General features: G+C 52.5%; 1 protein-coding gene across 1 annotated transcript; it reads right to left on the bottom strand.

The window, feature by feature from the left end:
- Window positions 1-2992: 2992 nt before the first annotated feature.
- Window positions 2993-15474, bottom strand: KCNK18 (potassium two pore domain channel subfamily K member 18). The gene is given in 5 exon segments (XM_068547919.1): window positions 2993-3400; window positions 3402-3787; window positions 11721-11849; window positions 14224-14488; window positions 15382-15474. Coding segments are annotated over 5 exon segments (1281 nt in total).
- Window positions 15475-17346: the final 1872 nt, after the last annotated feature.

The following is a 17346-nucleotide window of genomic DNA, read 5'->3' as shown; positions in this document are numbered from 1 at the left end:
GTGGGACAGGGCATCTGCACATTGTAGAAACTTCCAGGTGTCTTTCTTGCAAGCTCCATAAGGTCCGGAAGGCCCTGCTCTCTCTAATGAGGCTGGTGGACCTGAGAAGCATCCAGGGTGAAAGGGAGCTAATGGCAGAATTACTGACAGGACGCCACCTGTCAAGTGGCTGAGACTCAAGTGGTAACATTTCAGGCACTCACAGGAGCTTGGCAGGACATGTGATTTGAGAGATGCGGGACAGCCGTCCGAGGTGCCCTTCTCCCGGCGCCCAGGGGCCCCTTCCTCCGAGGGCCCGGGCTACGGATGCGCCACCTGCTGGCCTCGGAGCACGGGGCCCGCGCGGTCTGGCAACGCCCACCTGGTGGCCACTTGGGAAAGGACCCAGCTTGGGGTCCGGATGTGGCCAGTGAGCGGTGAAGTGGTGGCCGCCCTCCTTGGCATTTGTGCACCGAAGTTCTGCCCAGAGTTCTCCCGTGTGTGGCAGGCACTGCGGAGTACGGATGGGAGGATTAAAAGAGAGAACAATGATGGTGAAAAAGACAATCGTTTCATTCGGGCAGCTCTGAGTTTGGAGAGGCCCTAGTTAAAATCCTGTAACAGAGGAAGGGGTGACAGTGGATGCAGTGGGTGCATAGGGGAGACCAGGAGTCAGGGGACACTACCCAGAGGAGGGGACATGTGTGCTGAGGCATGAACTTAAGGCTTCATCAGTCCTACAAGGGAGAAGGGCATACAGGCTGAGAGAGCAGCTAGAGCAAAGTTCTCAACTCTGACCACACACTGGGGTCGATCAGGGACCTTTTAAATGGCTCAGGTGGCACCCCCGACCAATGACTTCTGAATCTCAGGGGGAGAGAGATGGGGAGACACGTGAATTCTTTGATGCCCCCAGGTGTCAGTGAACAGGCAAAGCTGAGAACCACCAAGCAAAGGCTTGGAGGAATGAATTTACATTCCTGCCCAGGAGTATGGGAATAAAAAGCCCGAGGTAGATGGAATATGGGGTGTGTAGGGCAGAGATGCAAGAAATGAGGAGCAGGAAGGCATGCTGGGCCATTTCCTCAGAACCAGAGAAGAATACCCAATAGAAATGAAGTAAGCAAATGATAGTGACCTTCTATTTACATAATATGTATCCCTGACAAACTCCATGTTTGCATTTGAACAGGACTCTCTACTGCCTTAGGAAGGGAGGGGCTGAGAGATTGAATATCATCTGTTATTACCTCCATGTTTCTGAGGATATGCCTCATTATCTTTGGAATCCTCTTTGAGCCTGGAAAACAGCAAGCACTCAATGAACGTTTGCCAAACTGAACTTTGAATCTGATCCTGTGCTCTCACTTGAGCGGCCAGTCTTGATTACCTTTGGGTTTGAGGGGCTTTGCTGCACAGAAACTGGGCAACTGTGGCTTCAGGGATGTCAAGAAACTCCACAGAAACCCTAGTCCCAGTGGCTGCTGCCTGAAATCCCATGTCTTTCAGTGGTTCTTGTTCACACCGTGTCAATTCCATTTCCTGAGGTAGGTCTTAAAGAGCTGAAGGGGCAAAAAAACCTAATAGGTTTGGGGAAGAGGAGGAAAGATCCAGAAAGGAAGGCCTGCAGCCCCCTCGGATTGCTGACTTCCTTTCTTTTCAAACTGGAACCTCCCGGCACTTTTCATTGGTTTTTGCAATTTTGGTTCTATACCCTGGAGCAAAATTCACCATTTACCCAGGAGCTGACTAATTTGGCCAATCACAGGACACAAGCTGATTTTTCCAAGATTCTCTCAAAGAAGCATTCAAGAAACTTTGATTCTCTCAAATAAGACATTTCTAATAACTGACTAGGGAAACAGTGTGACGCTTGTAGTACTACGTGCGTGGGCCAACCAGTTCATACACCAGTTTGGAACATCCTCTCCCAGGCTGGGGTCCCCAGCAGCGACTCTGAGACAAAGCTTTGTGTGCAAGTGGGTTATCTGGGGGTGATCTCAAGAGGAGGGGAGACAGGAGACAGAGAAATGAAGGAAGCCGTACAGGGTGCAAGTGGGCAAGTGAGCCTTGATCCCCCTGGGGGAGATGGTGTTGAACGTGGCACAAGAAGCTGGGGCCATACATCCACCCACTCCCATCGGTCACTGGTTCAGGGCTGCTCCCAGGAGCGTTCATTCCTTGGCACTTCTAGCCTGCCCTGCGCATGCCTATGCTTTAGTGGCCAGAGAAAGTCCTCAGGCAAAGGGAACTGGAGTACCAGGCCATATGGGTGGGGCACTTACAGCATCTGCCACGCAGATGCCCCATTCACATGCCAACTCATTCATGAACAGGTCACAAGAACAGCCACCAATGAGTGCCAACCCTTACACGTGCCCATCCACTCACATAACCATCAACACTTTCACATGCCAGCTCATTCAGGAGGTGCGATCATGTGCTGCTTGGTGAGAACACTGGGCTACACCGAATCTGGCAATCAGGAACTATCCCAGGCCCCTGTGAACACAGGTGACAATTCCTCTCAGTGCCATCAGTGTATTTTACAAGGGCTGGGATTGGGCTGATCCCATTCATGCAGTCATTCAAGAAAAGAGGTGGCTCAGACTAGCTCTGTTTCATCAAGGGTAAATGGGGAGCAGCTTAGAAAGATTTTAATTTAGCTGAATGTACAAATTGCAAAAACAAAAGGTAAATTTTTTCTCATGTTGCAAGAAATCCAGTGACATCTGTAAGGTGGTTTCATCTACATTAGGTGGGGCTTTTGAAAAATGAAGACAGGGCAATTAATTGAACTTTGGAGGATGGTGACAGTTTTTGTCTAATGTCCTGATAGGAAGGGCATTGGCCACATTTCTGCAGGGCCTCGAGACTGAAATCAGCTGTCATGCAGGGTGTCTCTCTGAGGCCTCAGGTGACAGACTGCAGAGCCACCAGCTCTAACTACACTGTCCCAAAAGACAAGACAGCCAGCTGGGCCAGCATCATCACACGAGAGTCGATGGAGCCTTCACTTTTTAACAGGATTGTAACACTTCCCATTTGCAAAGAACAGCATGACATTTTTGTAGATGTGAATCAGCCTGTTTTGCACCAACTTGAAAGCCATGCACACAATCTCCATCCCAACGATGATATAGATGGAGAAGAACAAGAAGAAGTGAGGGTGTTCTAAAACAATGTCCCCAAACCCAATGGTGGTCAGTGTGACAAAGCAGAAATAGAAGGCATTTTCGAAGTTCAGCTGCTTCTCCCAGATGGGGAGGATGGCAGCTGCACAGGAAACGTAGGCGAAGACCACGAGGGCGATGATGGGGAGGGGGATGTCCAGCCTCTCCACCTGCCGCCCCGCCTCATCCAGGTTGTTGATGATGGAGTACGAGAGTCTCCCGGACACCAGCTCAGGACGCGAAGAGCTCCCTCTCCATGGCCTGAGGGGGCACCTGCAGTGTGTTCCCTTTCTCTTGTGCTATAAGTCTCTCGAACAGCTCCATGTTGCTGCTTGGGATTGAGGGGGCAGGTTTGGGGCCCGGGAGCTCTGGGTCATTGATGGCAATCCTCGGAATGGCTCTGTCTACGGGATTGGTGTCAGGTCTTCTTTCGCAGGGGGATCCGGAGCGCCACTTGGGAAGGGGAGGGGGGAGGAAAGGGAGTTTTTGGAATTGGTGGTAGGACATGGCTAAGATGGTTGCCAGGATGTCGCCTGTGTCTGTGAGGACCAGGAACATCACGGGGATGCCCAAGAGAGCACAGAGCATGCACAGGTACTCGCCGAGCCTGGTGACAGGGTAGGTGTTGCCGCAACCTGAAAAAGAGGGCAGAGCCCGGGACTGCCGGCTGCTCTTCCCCCTCCCCTGCTCAAAAAGCTTTAAAGAGACCTTCTGCCATTTCCTTTCCCTGGCATATGACATCTTACACAACATGTTTAAAAATATTCATCTTAAAACATTCATCCACTTGTCTGACACTAGGTCTGCTTTGCTGGGGGAGCAGGAGGGGAAACCCAGCTTCTCTTTAGGATGAGGGACGACTCATGTCCAGATCTTGGACCCGCAATGTCCTTGGCAGGAGACAACCCCGTGTTTGGGAGGAGCTGACTGCCTTGCATTTTGCCATGTCTGAGCACCTGAAGGAGGATGGGCCCAGCTCAGCTGGAGGGCTAGGAAGAGCACAGGTGACAGGACATGTGGGCTTTGCAAACACAACCCTCACCTCCATCATCCTCCATGAAGGCGCCGGTTTTTACGAAGCCACCCTTGTCCTTCCTGGGGTGTCTGGGCCTCTGTGTTTGTTTCTATATAATAGGCAATTATTATGTGCCAGTGGCGTGTACAGCAGTACAGTGTGTACAGCACGGTGTTTGGGACGGCGGAAAGCGAGACAGTGACTAAAATACAATGGCTGCCCTCAGAGCCATTTGTGACTCAAGCGGGTCAGATGTGTTCATAAACCAGAGTGAAACGTTGAGGACCCCAGCATCTAGAATCTTACCCACCTCGTCTCCAACTCCAGCTTTGCCATTTACTAGAAAGTTACGTGACTGCTCACATTTTCAGATGTCTTATCTGTAAAAGGGAGATGACAATACCTGCTTTGTCTATTGACCAGCTGGAAGGATTACAAGAGACCAGCACCTCACACACAGTGAGTGTGTCGTTCTCGGGAGGTTGGTGTCCTCATTCTAATAGCTGTTTTTTTTTTGAGCATTTACTGTGGGCTGGGTATTAACCAGCCTTCATCGGTAGGTATTATCACCATTACAGATGGGGAAACTGAGGCTCAGAGAAGTGAAGGGACTTAGTCAAGAGCATACGTGTGATAAAGTGTGGAGCTGGGGGTCAAACCCCCAGGGCCATCCAGTTCCCAAGCCAGCTCCCTCCGCTGGGTCAGGAGCACCGAGGGGGTGGGACCCTCCAACCATCAAGAACAGGATTGTCAAGCAAAGAGAGGTTGAAGTCTCCATGCTCTTCAGGAGCCCCTCCTCCCATCACCCCAGCCCCCCACCCCCTCGTGTCTAGAGAGGGCGGGATCAGAGGGATGTCGAACCCCACAGCGCAAGTCGTTGGATCTTCTGGAGTGGGCAAGCTCACTGCCTTCAACAAAGAGGGAGAAGCTTCCGTATTTAATGCCTATGTTTAATTTTTGGTGTCATAAAGGATGACTAATACAGAAAAACCCAGCCTAATTATGTAAATTAATTGGAAGGCAATTCCCAGGCTGGCTCAGCCCCAACCTCCTCCAAGGCTGCAGCTTCCTCTGCAAACTCTGGCCTCAGCCTCCACCCTCCAGGCATACGCACGGGATCAGGCTGCCCATCTTCAGCAGGGTTCTGGAAGAGGGCTGTGGCCCTCACCAGGTCCCATCGCTGTGCACCCCTCCCAGGGCATTCCACGCCACCCTGACTGCGTCCATGAGGTACCATTTGACGGCAGGGGTGCTGAACTCTCTGTGCACTCATATTGTTTGTGCACGTGCGTGCTTACTGCATGCACTGGGACACAGTGGTGAGCACAGCAGATATGAATCGAATAACCACCCTTGTGAGTATGCAACTACAAGTGGAGATCAGGGGGCTTCCCCGGTGGTGCAGTGGTTGGGAATCCGCCTGCCAATGCAGGAGACACGGGTTCAAACCCTGGTCCGGGAGGATCCCACATGCCGCGGAGCAACTGGGCCCGTGCACCACAACTACTGAGCCTGCGCTCTAGAGCCCACGAGCCACAACTACTGAGCCCACGCGCCGCATCTACTGAAGCCCGTGCGCTCTAGAGCCCATGCTCTGCAACAAGAGAAGCCACCACAGTGAGAAGCCCGCGCACCGCAACGAAGAGTAGCCCCCGCTCGCTGCAACTAGAGAAAGCCCACACACAGCAACGAAGACCCAACACAGCCAAAATTAATAAATAAATAAATATAAAATAAAAATTAAAAAAAAAAAAACAAGTGGAGATCAGTAACAAGATGTGTAAGAGCAGACCAACAGATTAGAACAAAGGCATCCCTCCTGGATTTGCATTTATTGAGCACCTATTCTATGCCAGGCTTTCGTGGGTGGGATTGGGATACAATGAGGAACAGGCAGAGGTCACGCCCTCTGGGGGCTCCTAGTCGAGCAGGAAGCAAAGCCTTGAACTCAGCTCCCCACCTGTGCAACAGGACCCAAGGGCACCAGGCTCAGGAGTGAGCCTGCACTGGCTAAACCTCCCGTCAGAAACCCGAGGCTTGTTCCGCAGGGCTGGACTTACTGAGGGGGTGCCCAGGGTTTCTGTTGCCTCTCTTTCCCTTCCCCGTTCCCTGAAGGTCTCCAGCAGCTCAGCCCTCCTCTCAGGGAGAGGAGGTTGCAGAAGTGACCTCATGACAGCATCTTGTCCAGGCTTCGGTGAAAGCCCAGAACCACTGAGGAGATGGGGGTGGGGTGGGGTCTCAGGGAGAGGAAGGGGTTTGGGGACAGAGGGGGGCCCTGGAGAGGATGACCAACGGCCCAATGTGCCCAGGACTGAAAGTCTCATGTCCTGGTAAACCCTTAAATGCTAAAACCATGGCAGCCTCGGGCACACCAGGGAGTGGGCTCGCTCTAGCCAGGGTGATTGTGGAGGGTGAGGAGAGATTCTCCGGAGCAGGGAAGAGAAGAGAGGAGGGAGCCTGGAGTCCCTCGTGGCGGGGCAGGAGCTCAGAGAGGCCTGGCCGTGGGGTCTCAGGAGCCTAGGCCCCGGTGTCAGCAAGTATCCCTGCTCCTGAGCTTGTCACAGGCCTTGCAGTCCTTAGGGGTGTCGGCAGCAGGGCCCGGGGGCAGGCAGCCACCCCGTTTTCCAGATGTTGCCCGGAAGCCCCCAGCTCTCGTGCGCCCCTAGGAAAGTCAGGAGAGGCTCCCCAGCGGAAGCCCCCCAGCCTCCAGGATGGAGTCCCAGGGCGAGATCTATTTTATTTAAAGAAAAGAATATCACATTTCTTACAGGATTTATGGAGTAAAGTGCCTTTTAGAGTCAGAATTCCCCGCATAGCAGAACCCCTAATGCTGGCAACCACCGTCGTTACTGCACTTAATGGACAAGGAACAGGGGAGTCAGGTGACACGCCCGGAGTCGCACAGCCCACAGCCTGTGGGCACCCCTCGCCTGAAGACCTCCCACCACACGCACGCTCTCCTTGGCAAAGGTGGGTTTAGTGGATTATAAACAAAGTCACTGTGGCTGCCTCTGGAATATGCTTACAATCCAGAGGACACGCCACATTGCAGAGAACGCGTCAAGGAAGTAAGTCTCAGAGAGCACAGGTCCCTATGAAGGAAATGCATTGCCTACCCAACTACTGAATGCTAAAACGCATAATGGAAAATCATATTATTTCTTACAATGCATGCCGATATTCCATCAGTCCACGCCACTTAGCCTGTGAGTATTTAACAGCCTATACACTTCCTAATCCAAGGGGGCTGATCCAATTGGGAATGACTGGGGATTGACCAACCTCATACCTTTCAGGGGTCCCTCTTGCAGCATCAAGGCCAGGTGCATTTCAGGTGACCCAGAGATGCAGGGCAGGAAGCAGTATTACCAGCAGGACCATTATCGATTACGGGCAGCGACGAACCTTCCCCAATCCTCTTCCAATTGTAATCACTGGATGGCTTGATGTCTTAATGGACTTGTACCATGAGTGGCAGCATCGTTTTCTTGGGATATAAACCAAGCTAATGCATTTCCATTAGGTCAGTGGTTCACAGCCTGGACTACCATTAGAATCACCTGGAGGGCTCTGAAAACTACTGATGCCTGGGTCTGTCCCTTGTAAGTCTGACGTGATTGGTGTGGGGTCCAGGCATGGGGGCGTGTAAAAGATATCCAGGCAAATCTGATGTGCAGCCTGGCCTGAGAACACTTGCCCCAGGAGGGTGCTTCTCAAACATCTACGTGCATCAGAATCACCTGGAGAACTGGCTAAAACACAGATCACTGGCCCCACATCCATAGTTCCTGACTCAGTAGATCGAGGATGGGGCCTGGAAATTAATTTGTATCTCTAACAAGTTCTCTCTGGTGATGCTCACGCCACTGGTCCAGGGACCACGCTTTAATAACCATTGCATTACCTCAGTGGTTCTCAACAGGGGGCACTTTTGCCCCCCAAGGGCCATTTGGCAATGTCTGGAGACGTTTTTGGCTGTTGCAACTGGCGAAGACAGCAGGGGAAAAGGTGGGTGCCTCTGGTGAGTAGAGGCCAGGGATACTTCCAAACATCCTACAATGAATGCAAGGGACAGTCCCCGCCACAGAGAATCCTCTAGTCCAAGATGCCAGTAGTGCCAAGGCTAAAAAACGCTGCCTTAGGTCAGTCCCCTTTTGTTCTTGAGAAAAAACCTAACGAAACCCCATACTCTCAAGCCCGTTTGCTTCCAGTCTCTTCCTTGCGCTTGCTGACCCCCTGTAACTGTTGTTCCTCAAAGCATTCCCTGGAGCTCTGGGGTCCCTGAAAAGGCCAGCTGTGCCCTGCTTCTACCCTGCTTGAAACCACTTCCCTCCCAGAGCCCAAGGTCACTGCTGAATGGGACAGTCACAGCACTTACCTCGTGGGGCTGTCATGAGAATTAAACAAAATCATGCATATAAAGCACATTGACACAACGCCTGGCGCTGGTAAGTGCTCAGTAGTGCAGCTATTAAGTTACTGTTATTCTTTCTGCTCCTGACCTGTCCCTGCTTGGATCAACATTCAGGTGAATGAGACCGGTTCTGAAAGAAACCACGTGGGGGCGCCCTTGGACACAGGCATATGTGCCCATTTAAGAAAGTGTGTTGCAGTAGGCACAGGTCGTCCACCCAGCAGCCATTCCCCCATCTTTCCCTGGAATGCCGCTGCTCTCTCACCTGACTTCGAGATAGATACGATCCGTCTAAGTCATCCTGGTAATCCAATCCCCTTGCCAGGGACTGGCTTGGGGGGTGGGAGGCTTCCAGGAAGAGTTTCTTGCCGATTATGACAGCCAGCCTTTTCTCTATCTATGAGATGCAATTATGCCCGGACGGGAAGTGGACCTTGGTGACCATCTTGGGACCCGCTGAGCAGGATGGAGAGAACCTGATAGTCAATGTGACAGCTGAGCGGCACATCAAGCAGCCTGAGAGCTGTCCCCCACTGGACGTCCTACTTGGGAGGTGACACATTTTCCTTGCAGTTTAAGCCAACTGGGTTGGGTTTTCTGTCAGTCGCAGCTGATCCTCACGCTGACCCTCAGAGGCAGGTCTGGGAGGAGTTATAGGTTAGGGAACAAGGCTCAGACGGGCTAAATTGCTCACTGGAGGTCACACAGTTCTGACCCAAGGTGGCTGGCCTCCGGAGTCCGCAGCTGGCCACCGTGCTCCACCTCTACCCCGAGTGTGAGGGGACCCCGGGACAAGTGCCCAGCCACGGCCCTCGTGAGCTCAGGCCCCCCGGGGATCGGTATTCTCTTGAATTGATGCTCTCTTGAATGAAGATGGGGCCCCAGTACCTTTCGCTGCCCAAGAGGGTCAGGGGCTGAGCAATGAGTCACACTCCTGGTGGGGACGCTGACCCAGGAGCCCCTGACCCGTGGCCGAGGGCAGCTCCACCACCTCCACTCCTGTGACCCCCTCACCGCCAGCAGGGGCGGCTCCTGCCAGGCCTGGCTCGGCCCCTGCACCTGGCCCACCCTGCTGCCGCCCCGCAGAGGGAAGCTGGGGCCCTTAGTTACTAGAAGGTCCTCCGACGCTGGCCCAGGGACACGGTGCCTGAGTGCAAGACCAGCCCCGCTTCTCACAGCCCACCAGCCTCAGTGGTCTCTTCCTCAGAGGGGCCTCTAAGCCCCAGAGCTTTGCCTCCTGCCTGGCTGGAAAGCTCTCTCAGCCTTCTTTGCCTGGTTAATCTCCACAGATCCTTCAGCTCAAAGGTCACTTCCTCAGACAAGCCTCTCCCCCATCCCCGAAAATCAGGACCACCCTCCCTCCCTCCTGTTTCACCCACTTCCACAGCCCGAGCTTCTCCTCTTGAGCACATCTGTGTGCTTAGCTGGCCATTGTCCCCGCCGCCATCAGACTCGGAGGCCCACCAGGGCGGGGAGGCATCCAGCTAGGTCAGCCCCATGCCAGGCACAGAATAAGTCATGTACAGGGAGAGGCAGTGGGGTTTCAGGTTAAGACCCAGACAGCCTGGACCCAGACAGACATGAGCTGTGTCCCCTTGCAAAAATGGTGGACCTGCCTCGCCTCAGAGAGTGGAAATAATAACAACAGCTGCCTCAGGGTTGTTGCGAGGTTTGAATGGGCTAATCATCACAAAGAACTTAAAAGGGAGCCTGATGAGCCTTAAATACACATGCGTTAGCCAGCACAGCCGCTGCTGTCTGCTGTTGCAATCATAGGCGTTCGGTATTTGTGAAGGAAGGAAGGAAGGAAGGAAGGAAGGAAGGAAGGAAGGAAGGAAGGAAGGAAGGGAGGGAGGGAGGGAGGGAGACAGGGAGGGAGACAGGGAGGGAGGAAGGGAGGGAGGAAGGGAGGGAGGAAGGGAAGAAGCAAAGGCCATCTCCACAGCCCAGTTCCAATGTCCGGTGTCACACAGGAGCCCACCCTTTGTGCAGCCACCGAGAGGAGGATGTGTGGCTTTGAGGGTCCACAGAGCCCATCTTAAAACGTGCAAGCGGTCACTGTAGGGAAGCAGCTCTGCCTCCACACCCTCCCCTCTGCCCGGGGCTCCGGAAGGGACTTCGCTGGGACAGTGTCTTGCACAGGAGTCTTTCCCTGCTTGGAGGCTGGAGACACGTATAAAGCAAGTGCAGGGAACAGGGTGAGGCCAGCTCCTTCCTCTCCCCAAGTCCTTCCCTTCTGGGCACTGTCATCCACTCCAAAGGGACACAGGAATGAGCGGCCCCTGCTTCCAGGCATAGCGAAGCTCTCCCTGGGGCTCCCCGAGCAGGGGTAAGCAGAGTCTCCACAGCACCCCACAGACCTGCAAAGCTGGCAGCCTAGTTTGGGGAAAGAGCACTGGACCTGGAGTGTCAACAGCTCTCGTGGGCGCCAGCTCCACTCACTGCGTGACCTTGGCCCCTGACATCACCTCTCTGGGCTTGGGCTCCCCGACCTGATTCACTGTGGGCTTTAAAGGAGGCAGCTTAGCACGGCCCCTGCAGGCAACTGTTAGCTCTCCGTAGTGCTGCAGCTCCCCTTCCTCCTCTGCCCTATTGTTGGCGCTTCCGGTCCTGCTCTGGCACACCGTCCTCCCCCTCCACGCCGTGCCCTCCTCCATTCCCTTGGAGCCAGCTGCCATCAATATGCTGGTGACTCTGAAACCCACTCCCCAGCCCCAAGGCTGGGGTAGCTGTGCTCCCGCGATACCCTGAGCACATCACACGGACCACGTTTGGTTGCCCCCGAGTCCAGGAACCTGGGCAGGCAGGTACCCGGCAGGTTGTGTTTTGTACAAGAGCGCTCACTGGGAGACAAGAAGAAGCCGAAACGCAGCCCACACCTCGCTCACTGGGGCCTTTGCCCCAGGGAATGGGGCCGTGCCCACATGAAGGAAGGGTATTCTTTTCTCATTCCCACAAATGGGCCAGTGGCAGCCCTGCTCACTGCCGTCTCCCTGAGCGCAGGGTAGGCACTCCACAGCTGTTTCTTGCACTAAATGAATTGAACACTTCAGCATCCCCACCAAGGGTCCTCCTCCCCCTCTCCCCTGCGCCCACCCCCAGCTTTCTGTCACAGGCCTGCCCTCGCCCCTGGACTTACCCACTGTGCTGATAAATGTGCAGCAGAAAATCAGTGAGCTCAGGAGGGACCAGTCTGCAGACCCGCCAAACCCCTGGGGCTTCACCTTCTGCAGCAGCTTCCCGAGATCCCGCTTCCCGCCTTCCTCAACTCCAGAAAGAGACGACCAGCGTGAGAGAGAAGGTTATACCCTTTAAAACAGGTCCCGCCCAGGGGGAGGGGCGTCTTCCCCAGGGACCACGCCCCCTGCCTTGTGGCCCTCATCAACACTAAATGGAGGATCTCAGAGCCCTTTGTTCAGTGTCTCTGCAGTTTAGGTACTGCTCCAGCACCTGCAGAGGTTAGGAGGCCACGTAACCCTGTGTGCTGAGCACCCAAGAGAGAGGCCCACAGGGGTCCGGCCTGAGCTCAGCCATGGAATTGCCCTGTGGCCTTTCTGAACTTTCTGAGCCTTGCAAAGGGGCCTACTAACTTCTACTCTGTCTCTTTCACCGGGTCTTGAGAACTGAAAGAAAAAGGCTTTTATGAAATGCAAGCTCTTGCGTGACTGCAAACCATATCCACCCTGGAAGCCATCAAGCCTGATGGAGTGCAGTGATCATACTGGGATCAGCTGGCTGAGGACGCCTGGGAAGAGTTGGCGGAAGCAGGCCTGGGGGCTCTGGTTTCTCAGGGAGGTGTCCAAATGGTACCTTTGGCCTGGCAGCCAGTGGGTTTTAGGGATCCCAGAAGTCACCTGCCAGCTGGCACAGTTGTAAGAAGATGTCACAGAGCCTGGCACAGCAGGAAGTCACCACTCGTTTGAATGGGCACCAACCTGGGAGTCCAGACACCTGCAATCTAGACCCAGTTCTGACCCTGACTAGTTCCTGTAGTCGTGGACAAGAGGCTTCTTTCTGAGCCTCAGTTTCCCCATCGGGGAGGCAGCATGACATGACTTTGGAATCTAAATGCCTGGGATTGTATCCCTGGCTCCACTTTCTAGTGGGTGACCTTGGGCAAGTTAACTCCCAGTGTCTCAGTTTCCTGATCTGTAAAAGGGGGACAATTCATATCCACCTTATAGGGTGGGTGTGAGGATCAAGTGAGATAGCGCATGAAAAACACTTGGCACGGTCTGCACTAACCAGCACTTACTGAGCATTTTAATCTCCAGTGAAAATCAGTACAAAATGCGGATGGACCAGCTCTGTTTTCCTATACCATTCTGTGCATCAGAATCACCCAGGAAACTTTTTAAAAATAAGATTCCCAGCCCGGTCCTGGAGATCCTGATTAAGTGGGTTTGGGGAAGAGCCTGGGGATGTGTATTTTAGACCAGCTCCTTGGATGATTCTGATGTGTGGCCAGGTTTGGAAAGCCCTGAACATGTTGACAGTCTGGACCCAGTGATGGCTCAGAGTGTCTGATGGCAGGCGGCATCTCCTGGGTCATCTGAGTAGGCTGTGTCTGTCTGGCACAGATGCAGAGAGAAGGAGTAGGACCCTCTATGGAGAGGAGACTCTGCCACCTGTGATCAGCCTCTGGTCCGCCCCCACTGAAAGGACCTCCCACAGGGTGGAGGGGTCATTACCAGCCTGGCTGAGGACCTGTCATACCATGGGACCCTGTTCTTCCCTTGAACTTTAGAGTCTGTTTTTCCTTTGTCTTTTATTTACTCTCTATTATTTTATCTTGCTCTGTTGAATGCATCTTTCCAAGCTTTAGGGGACAGTATGGAAATAAGTGACAAATACAAATGAAAAGCAATAAGGACATACATAAAGTGCCTTGTGCCTTCCAAGAGGCTTCATGTCCATTGTCTCATCTGCTTCCCACAGGGTCCCTGTGATTGGCGGGCCTGAGATTGTGGGCCTTCTTCTCCCTGGCAGACTGAGGCCCAGAGAGGGCAATCTGCCCCAGATCACACAGCAAGCTGGGAGAGCAACTGGGACTGAAACCAGGACCCAAGTTCTTCTCACAACACCTCCTTCCTCCCCTGAGTCCGACCACAAAAAAGGCCACTTGAAACAAGAAGTAGGAGAGCAGGGGGCAGGCTACTATCTTGGCAGTCCAAGCCCAATTTGGATTGTTCCTTGAATTTCAGTCCTTGTAAACTGAATCATGGGGTGGGGCAGGCAGTTCTGAGGACCAGCCTAGGAACCCACAGCTCCAGATCTGGTCACCCATCCACCCCACCCCACCTCACCTCATCAAATCTCCAGCAATCCATCCTCCTCAGAGTCTGCCGGTCTGGGTGGGGCTGGGAGCTGAGGCAAAGGGAAGGGAGCACCCACTGGGTGCTCAGCACTTTTCCTACATTCTTTACATCAACCCTGAGAGGCCGTCCATTATTCCCACCCCCATTTTACAGAGGGGAAAACTGAGGCCCAGAGAGAAGTCACTTGCCTAAGGTTGCCCAGGAATGGGCAGGATGCAAGCAGAGGGCTCCCAGACTCAGCTTCCTACAAGGCAGTTCTCTGCTCTCTGGGGCCTGCCTCTACCCAGAGAGAAAAGGCCCGCCCTGCCCAGGTACGCCACCTACCTGTTCTGTTGCATTTCAAGATGTCACAGAGCTTCTCCAGGAACTCCTCAAACTCCGGGTCATCTGCCCCCAGGTCCTGGCTGCCCTCAGTGGCTGAGAGGAGCGCGGCACCCACCAGCGCGTACGTCACCAGGGAGAAGTGGAAGCAGAGGCGAGGGAAGATTTTCTTCAGGGCCTCCCAGCAGCACCTCCTATCTTGAGGCGCCCCGCAGCCTCCATCCTCCCAGGAGTGGGCAGGACAGGAGCTGCTGGAAGAGGGAGGAGCCTAGAGGTCCCGCCAGGAGGAGGAGGGGGAGTGCCCCGAGAATGACCCGGCTCCAGCGCTAAGTGGATGGTGCCAGGGCTTCCCCCAAGGACTTGAGAAGCAGGCGGCACTCCTTGCGCGTTCAGTTCCTGAGAGTTTCTCAGATAGCGCGCCCCCTAGTGTCTCAAATTACTATTGATCCACCAGGCAGGTGCGCTCCCAGCAGCCTGGCCAGCCCGAGAGCTAACCTTCAGGGGCTTTGGGAGGAATGCGTGGTGGTTGCTTTGTGCTTTGGCCTTTCCCATCCCAAAGTTGCGCTTTTGACTTCAGGTACCAAATGTGACTTTTGGCTTTTAGTCAAGTGATCATCCTTCCTGGGGGTTGTCTGTGGTACCCTGACTCTTGGACAGGTAGAAATAATAGTAATTAGTGCGGCCAGAGCTCCACAGTTTACAAATGGCCTTTATTCTGTGTGGATCTAATTATTGGTCCCAATTCTTCATTCCCCTCTAGCATACCCAGACTTGCCTTGGCCTCAAGGTGGGCAGAGCATACGTCCTTCTTAGCCTTGGACTAAGCCACGTGACTTGCTCCAGCCAATCAGGTGTTAGCAGACATGACGTAAGCAGGGACCTGAAAAGTGAACGTACAATGGGACCTGCTCCCCTGTGCCTTGCCTCTGACACTAGGGGAAAAAAAGTGCCCCACATGGTGGATGTGGAGATGTGTGGGGGTTTAGATCCCCCTTCATGAAAGGTTCCTCCATGCAGCTTCGAAGAGCATGGTTCCAGACAGCCTCCAGCTATTCGTTCTTTCGGGGTTTGCTTCAGCTTTCAGGCCCTGTTCTCCGGGAAGGCCTTGTCCAATGGCTGAGCAAGGTGGGGTACAAGAGCTTAACCATTTCTGCCGCCTGCCGGACTCCTCCGACATGAAATCTTCACTCTCTGTTGGTCTGCCAGAGATTTTGTCAGGTCTGCATCGTGATATGAAGGCTCCCCTTGTCCCATCCTGTTTCCTCCCTTCGCCTTTACTTCCCAATACATAGAGCTTTTGGATGCCTTACTCTATCTGTGTCTGCTTCGCAGAGGATCCAACCTGCGCTAGTGGGCAATAGGAGTGACCTGAGAGAGCAGGCTCTTAAATGGGGTTTCAGTGCTGGGTCGCTCAGTACCCACTGGTAAGGAGATGGCGTGCAGGCAGCTCTTGGCTCAAGGTGGCCATCCAGTTGTTACACTTTTGGCAATGGTGAGCTGGGAGGGTGTGCAGGTGCAACAATTCAGGCATTTAAAACATAGGGGAGGAATGATAAATATAAGGATAAGTTTGGATGGTTATTAGGAAGTTGCATTGATCCCCTGAAGGCAAACTTAGAAAGGGAGGTTAGTAGGACAAAGCACGGCCTCCACTGCAGTTGAACTCAGGATGGCAACTGATTTTTGTTGTCTCCTTACTTCACTATTCATTCTAAACTCTCCTTGCCCTCTGCCACCTCTTTCACTGCTTTCAATGGATTTCCCAACGGCATGACCTAAATTCTCATTCCTGAAGGGTCTGAGTCCTTGGTAACCACAGCCTTTCCAGGTTGGACTTGCTTGTGTTTGTCCATTGGGTCACCTGATTGCCACCCATATTCCTCCCTGCTCCCATTGTGTGAAAGCCTTAATATCGGGTATAGTGATTCCTCCTACTTTATTCTTCTTTTTCAAGATTGTTTTAGCTACTTTAAGGACCTACTGTATAGCACAGGGAACTATACTCAATATCTTGTAATAATCTATAAGGGAAAAGAATCTGAAAAAGAGTATATATATATATATATATATATATATATATATATATAAACTGAATCACTTTGCAGAAACTAACACAACATTGTAAATCAACTATACTTCTAAACAAAAGTCCTTTCTATATGTTTTTAAATAATCTTATCTATGTCTACATAAAACCTTACTGGGATTTTGATAGGAATTGCATTAAACCCATAGATCAATGTGGGGAGACTTGACCTCTTACTATGTTGAGGCCTCCACTCCATGAACACAGTATGTCTCCTGTCTGTCTCTCCTGGCCATTGCTTTTGAACAACACCTTAGCGTGTGCCCATTATTCTTCACCCAAGTCAAGAATCAACATTGTAAGATAACAATGCATAAGTCATTTGTTATTTGTTATGTAATGCATTCTGAGTGCTATTTAATGTGTTTAGGGGCAATGTTAATGGATGAAAGTATTAGATGGTAGAGGTCAGAAAGTGTGTTTGTACTCCTCTTTTTAAGTCTTTTTAGAAGACATATTTCAACATCTAGAATAGTCTAGAGAATAACAGAACCTGTGTACTCATCACTCTTGATGATGGGCATCATGACGTAACGCACCTTCTGGAGGTAGACTGATTGATGGGAAGAGAAGGACCCTGTGATGGGCCACAAACTGACAGTAAGTGAGCTCCAGCTCATTGGCCAGATTATCTAGCTGCATGTCACTCAATGTGTGTGTACAAGAGTCTTTTCACCACATTTCAGCCAATGTGATGGTGGCAGCAGGAATGGGTAAGAACCCACAAGAGAAGGGGACTCTTGTGGATAAAGTCAGGGCCATGAAATCCAGCCACCACTCTCCACTACATGAAACACCTTTGAAGTGATCTGAGTTTCTTTTGTCTTTAGAAAGGAGAAATTTTCCTACAGTCCCATAGGTTATCCAGACCCTTTTCCTAGGAAGGAAGTGAGACAGGGTAGCTACAGGCCTCTTCCTGAAGCCTAAATCTCTCTCTTAATGAGGTGTCAGATGGACCAGACAAGAAGCCATTCCTGAGGGTCGGCTAGAGACTAGATTATGTGAGGGCAATTAAAATACCAATGTCCATCAAAGGAGAG

The sequence above is a fragment of the Eschrichtius robustus genome, chromosome 7 (assembly GCF_028021215.1).
Source record: "Eschrichtius robustus isolate mEscRob2 chromosome 7, mEscRob2.pri, whole genome shotgun sequence".
In the NCBI taxonomy this organism is placed as follows: Eukaryota; Metazoa; Chordata; class Mammalia; order Artiodactyla; family Eschrichtiidae; genus Eschrichtius; species Eschrichtius robustus.
This window is presented reverse-complemented; position numbering and strand designations above follow the sequence as displayed.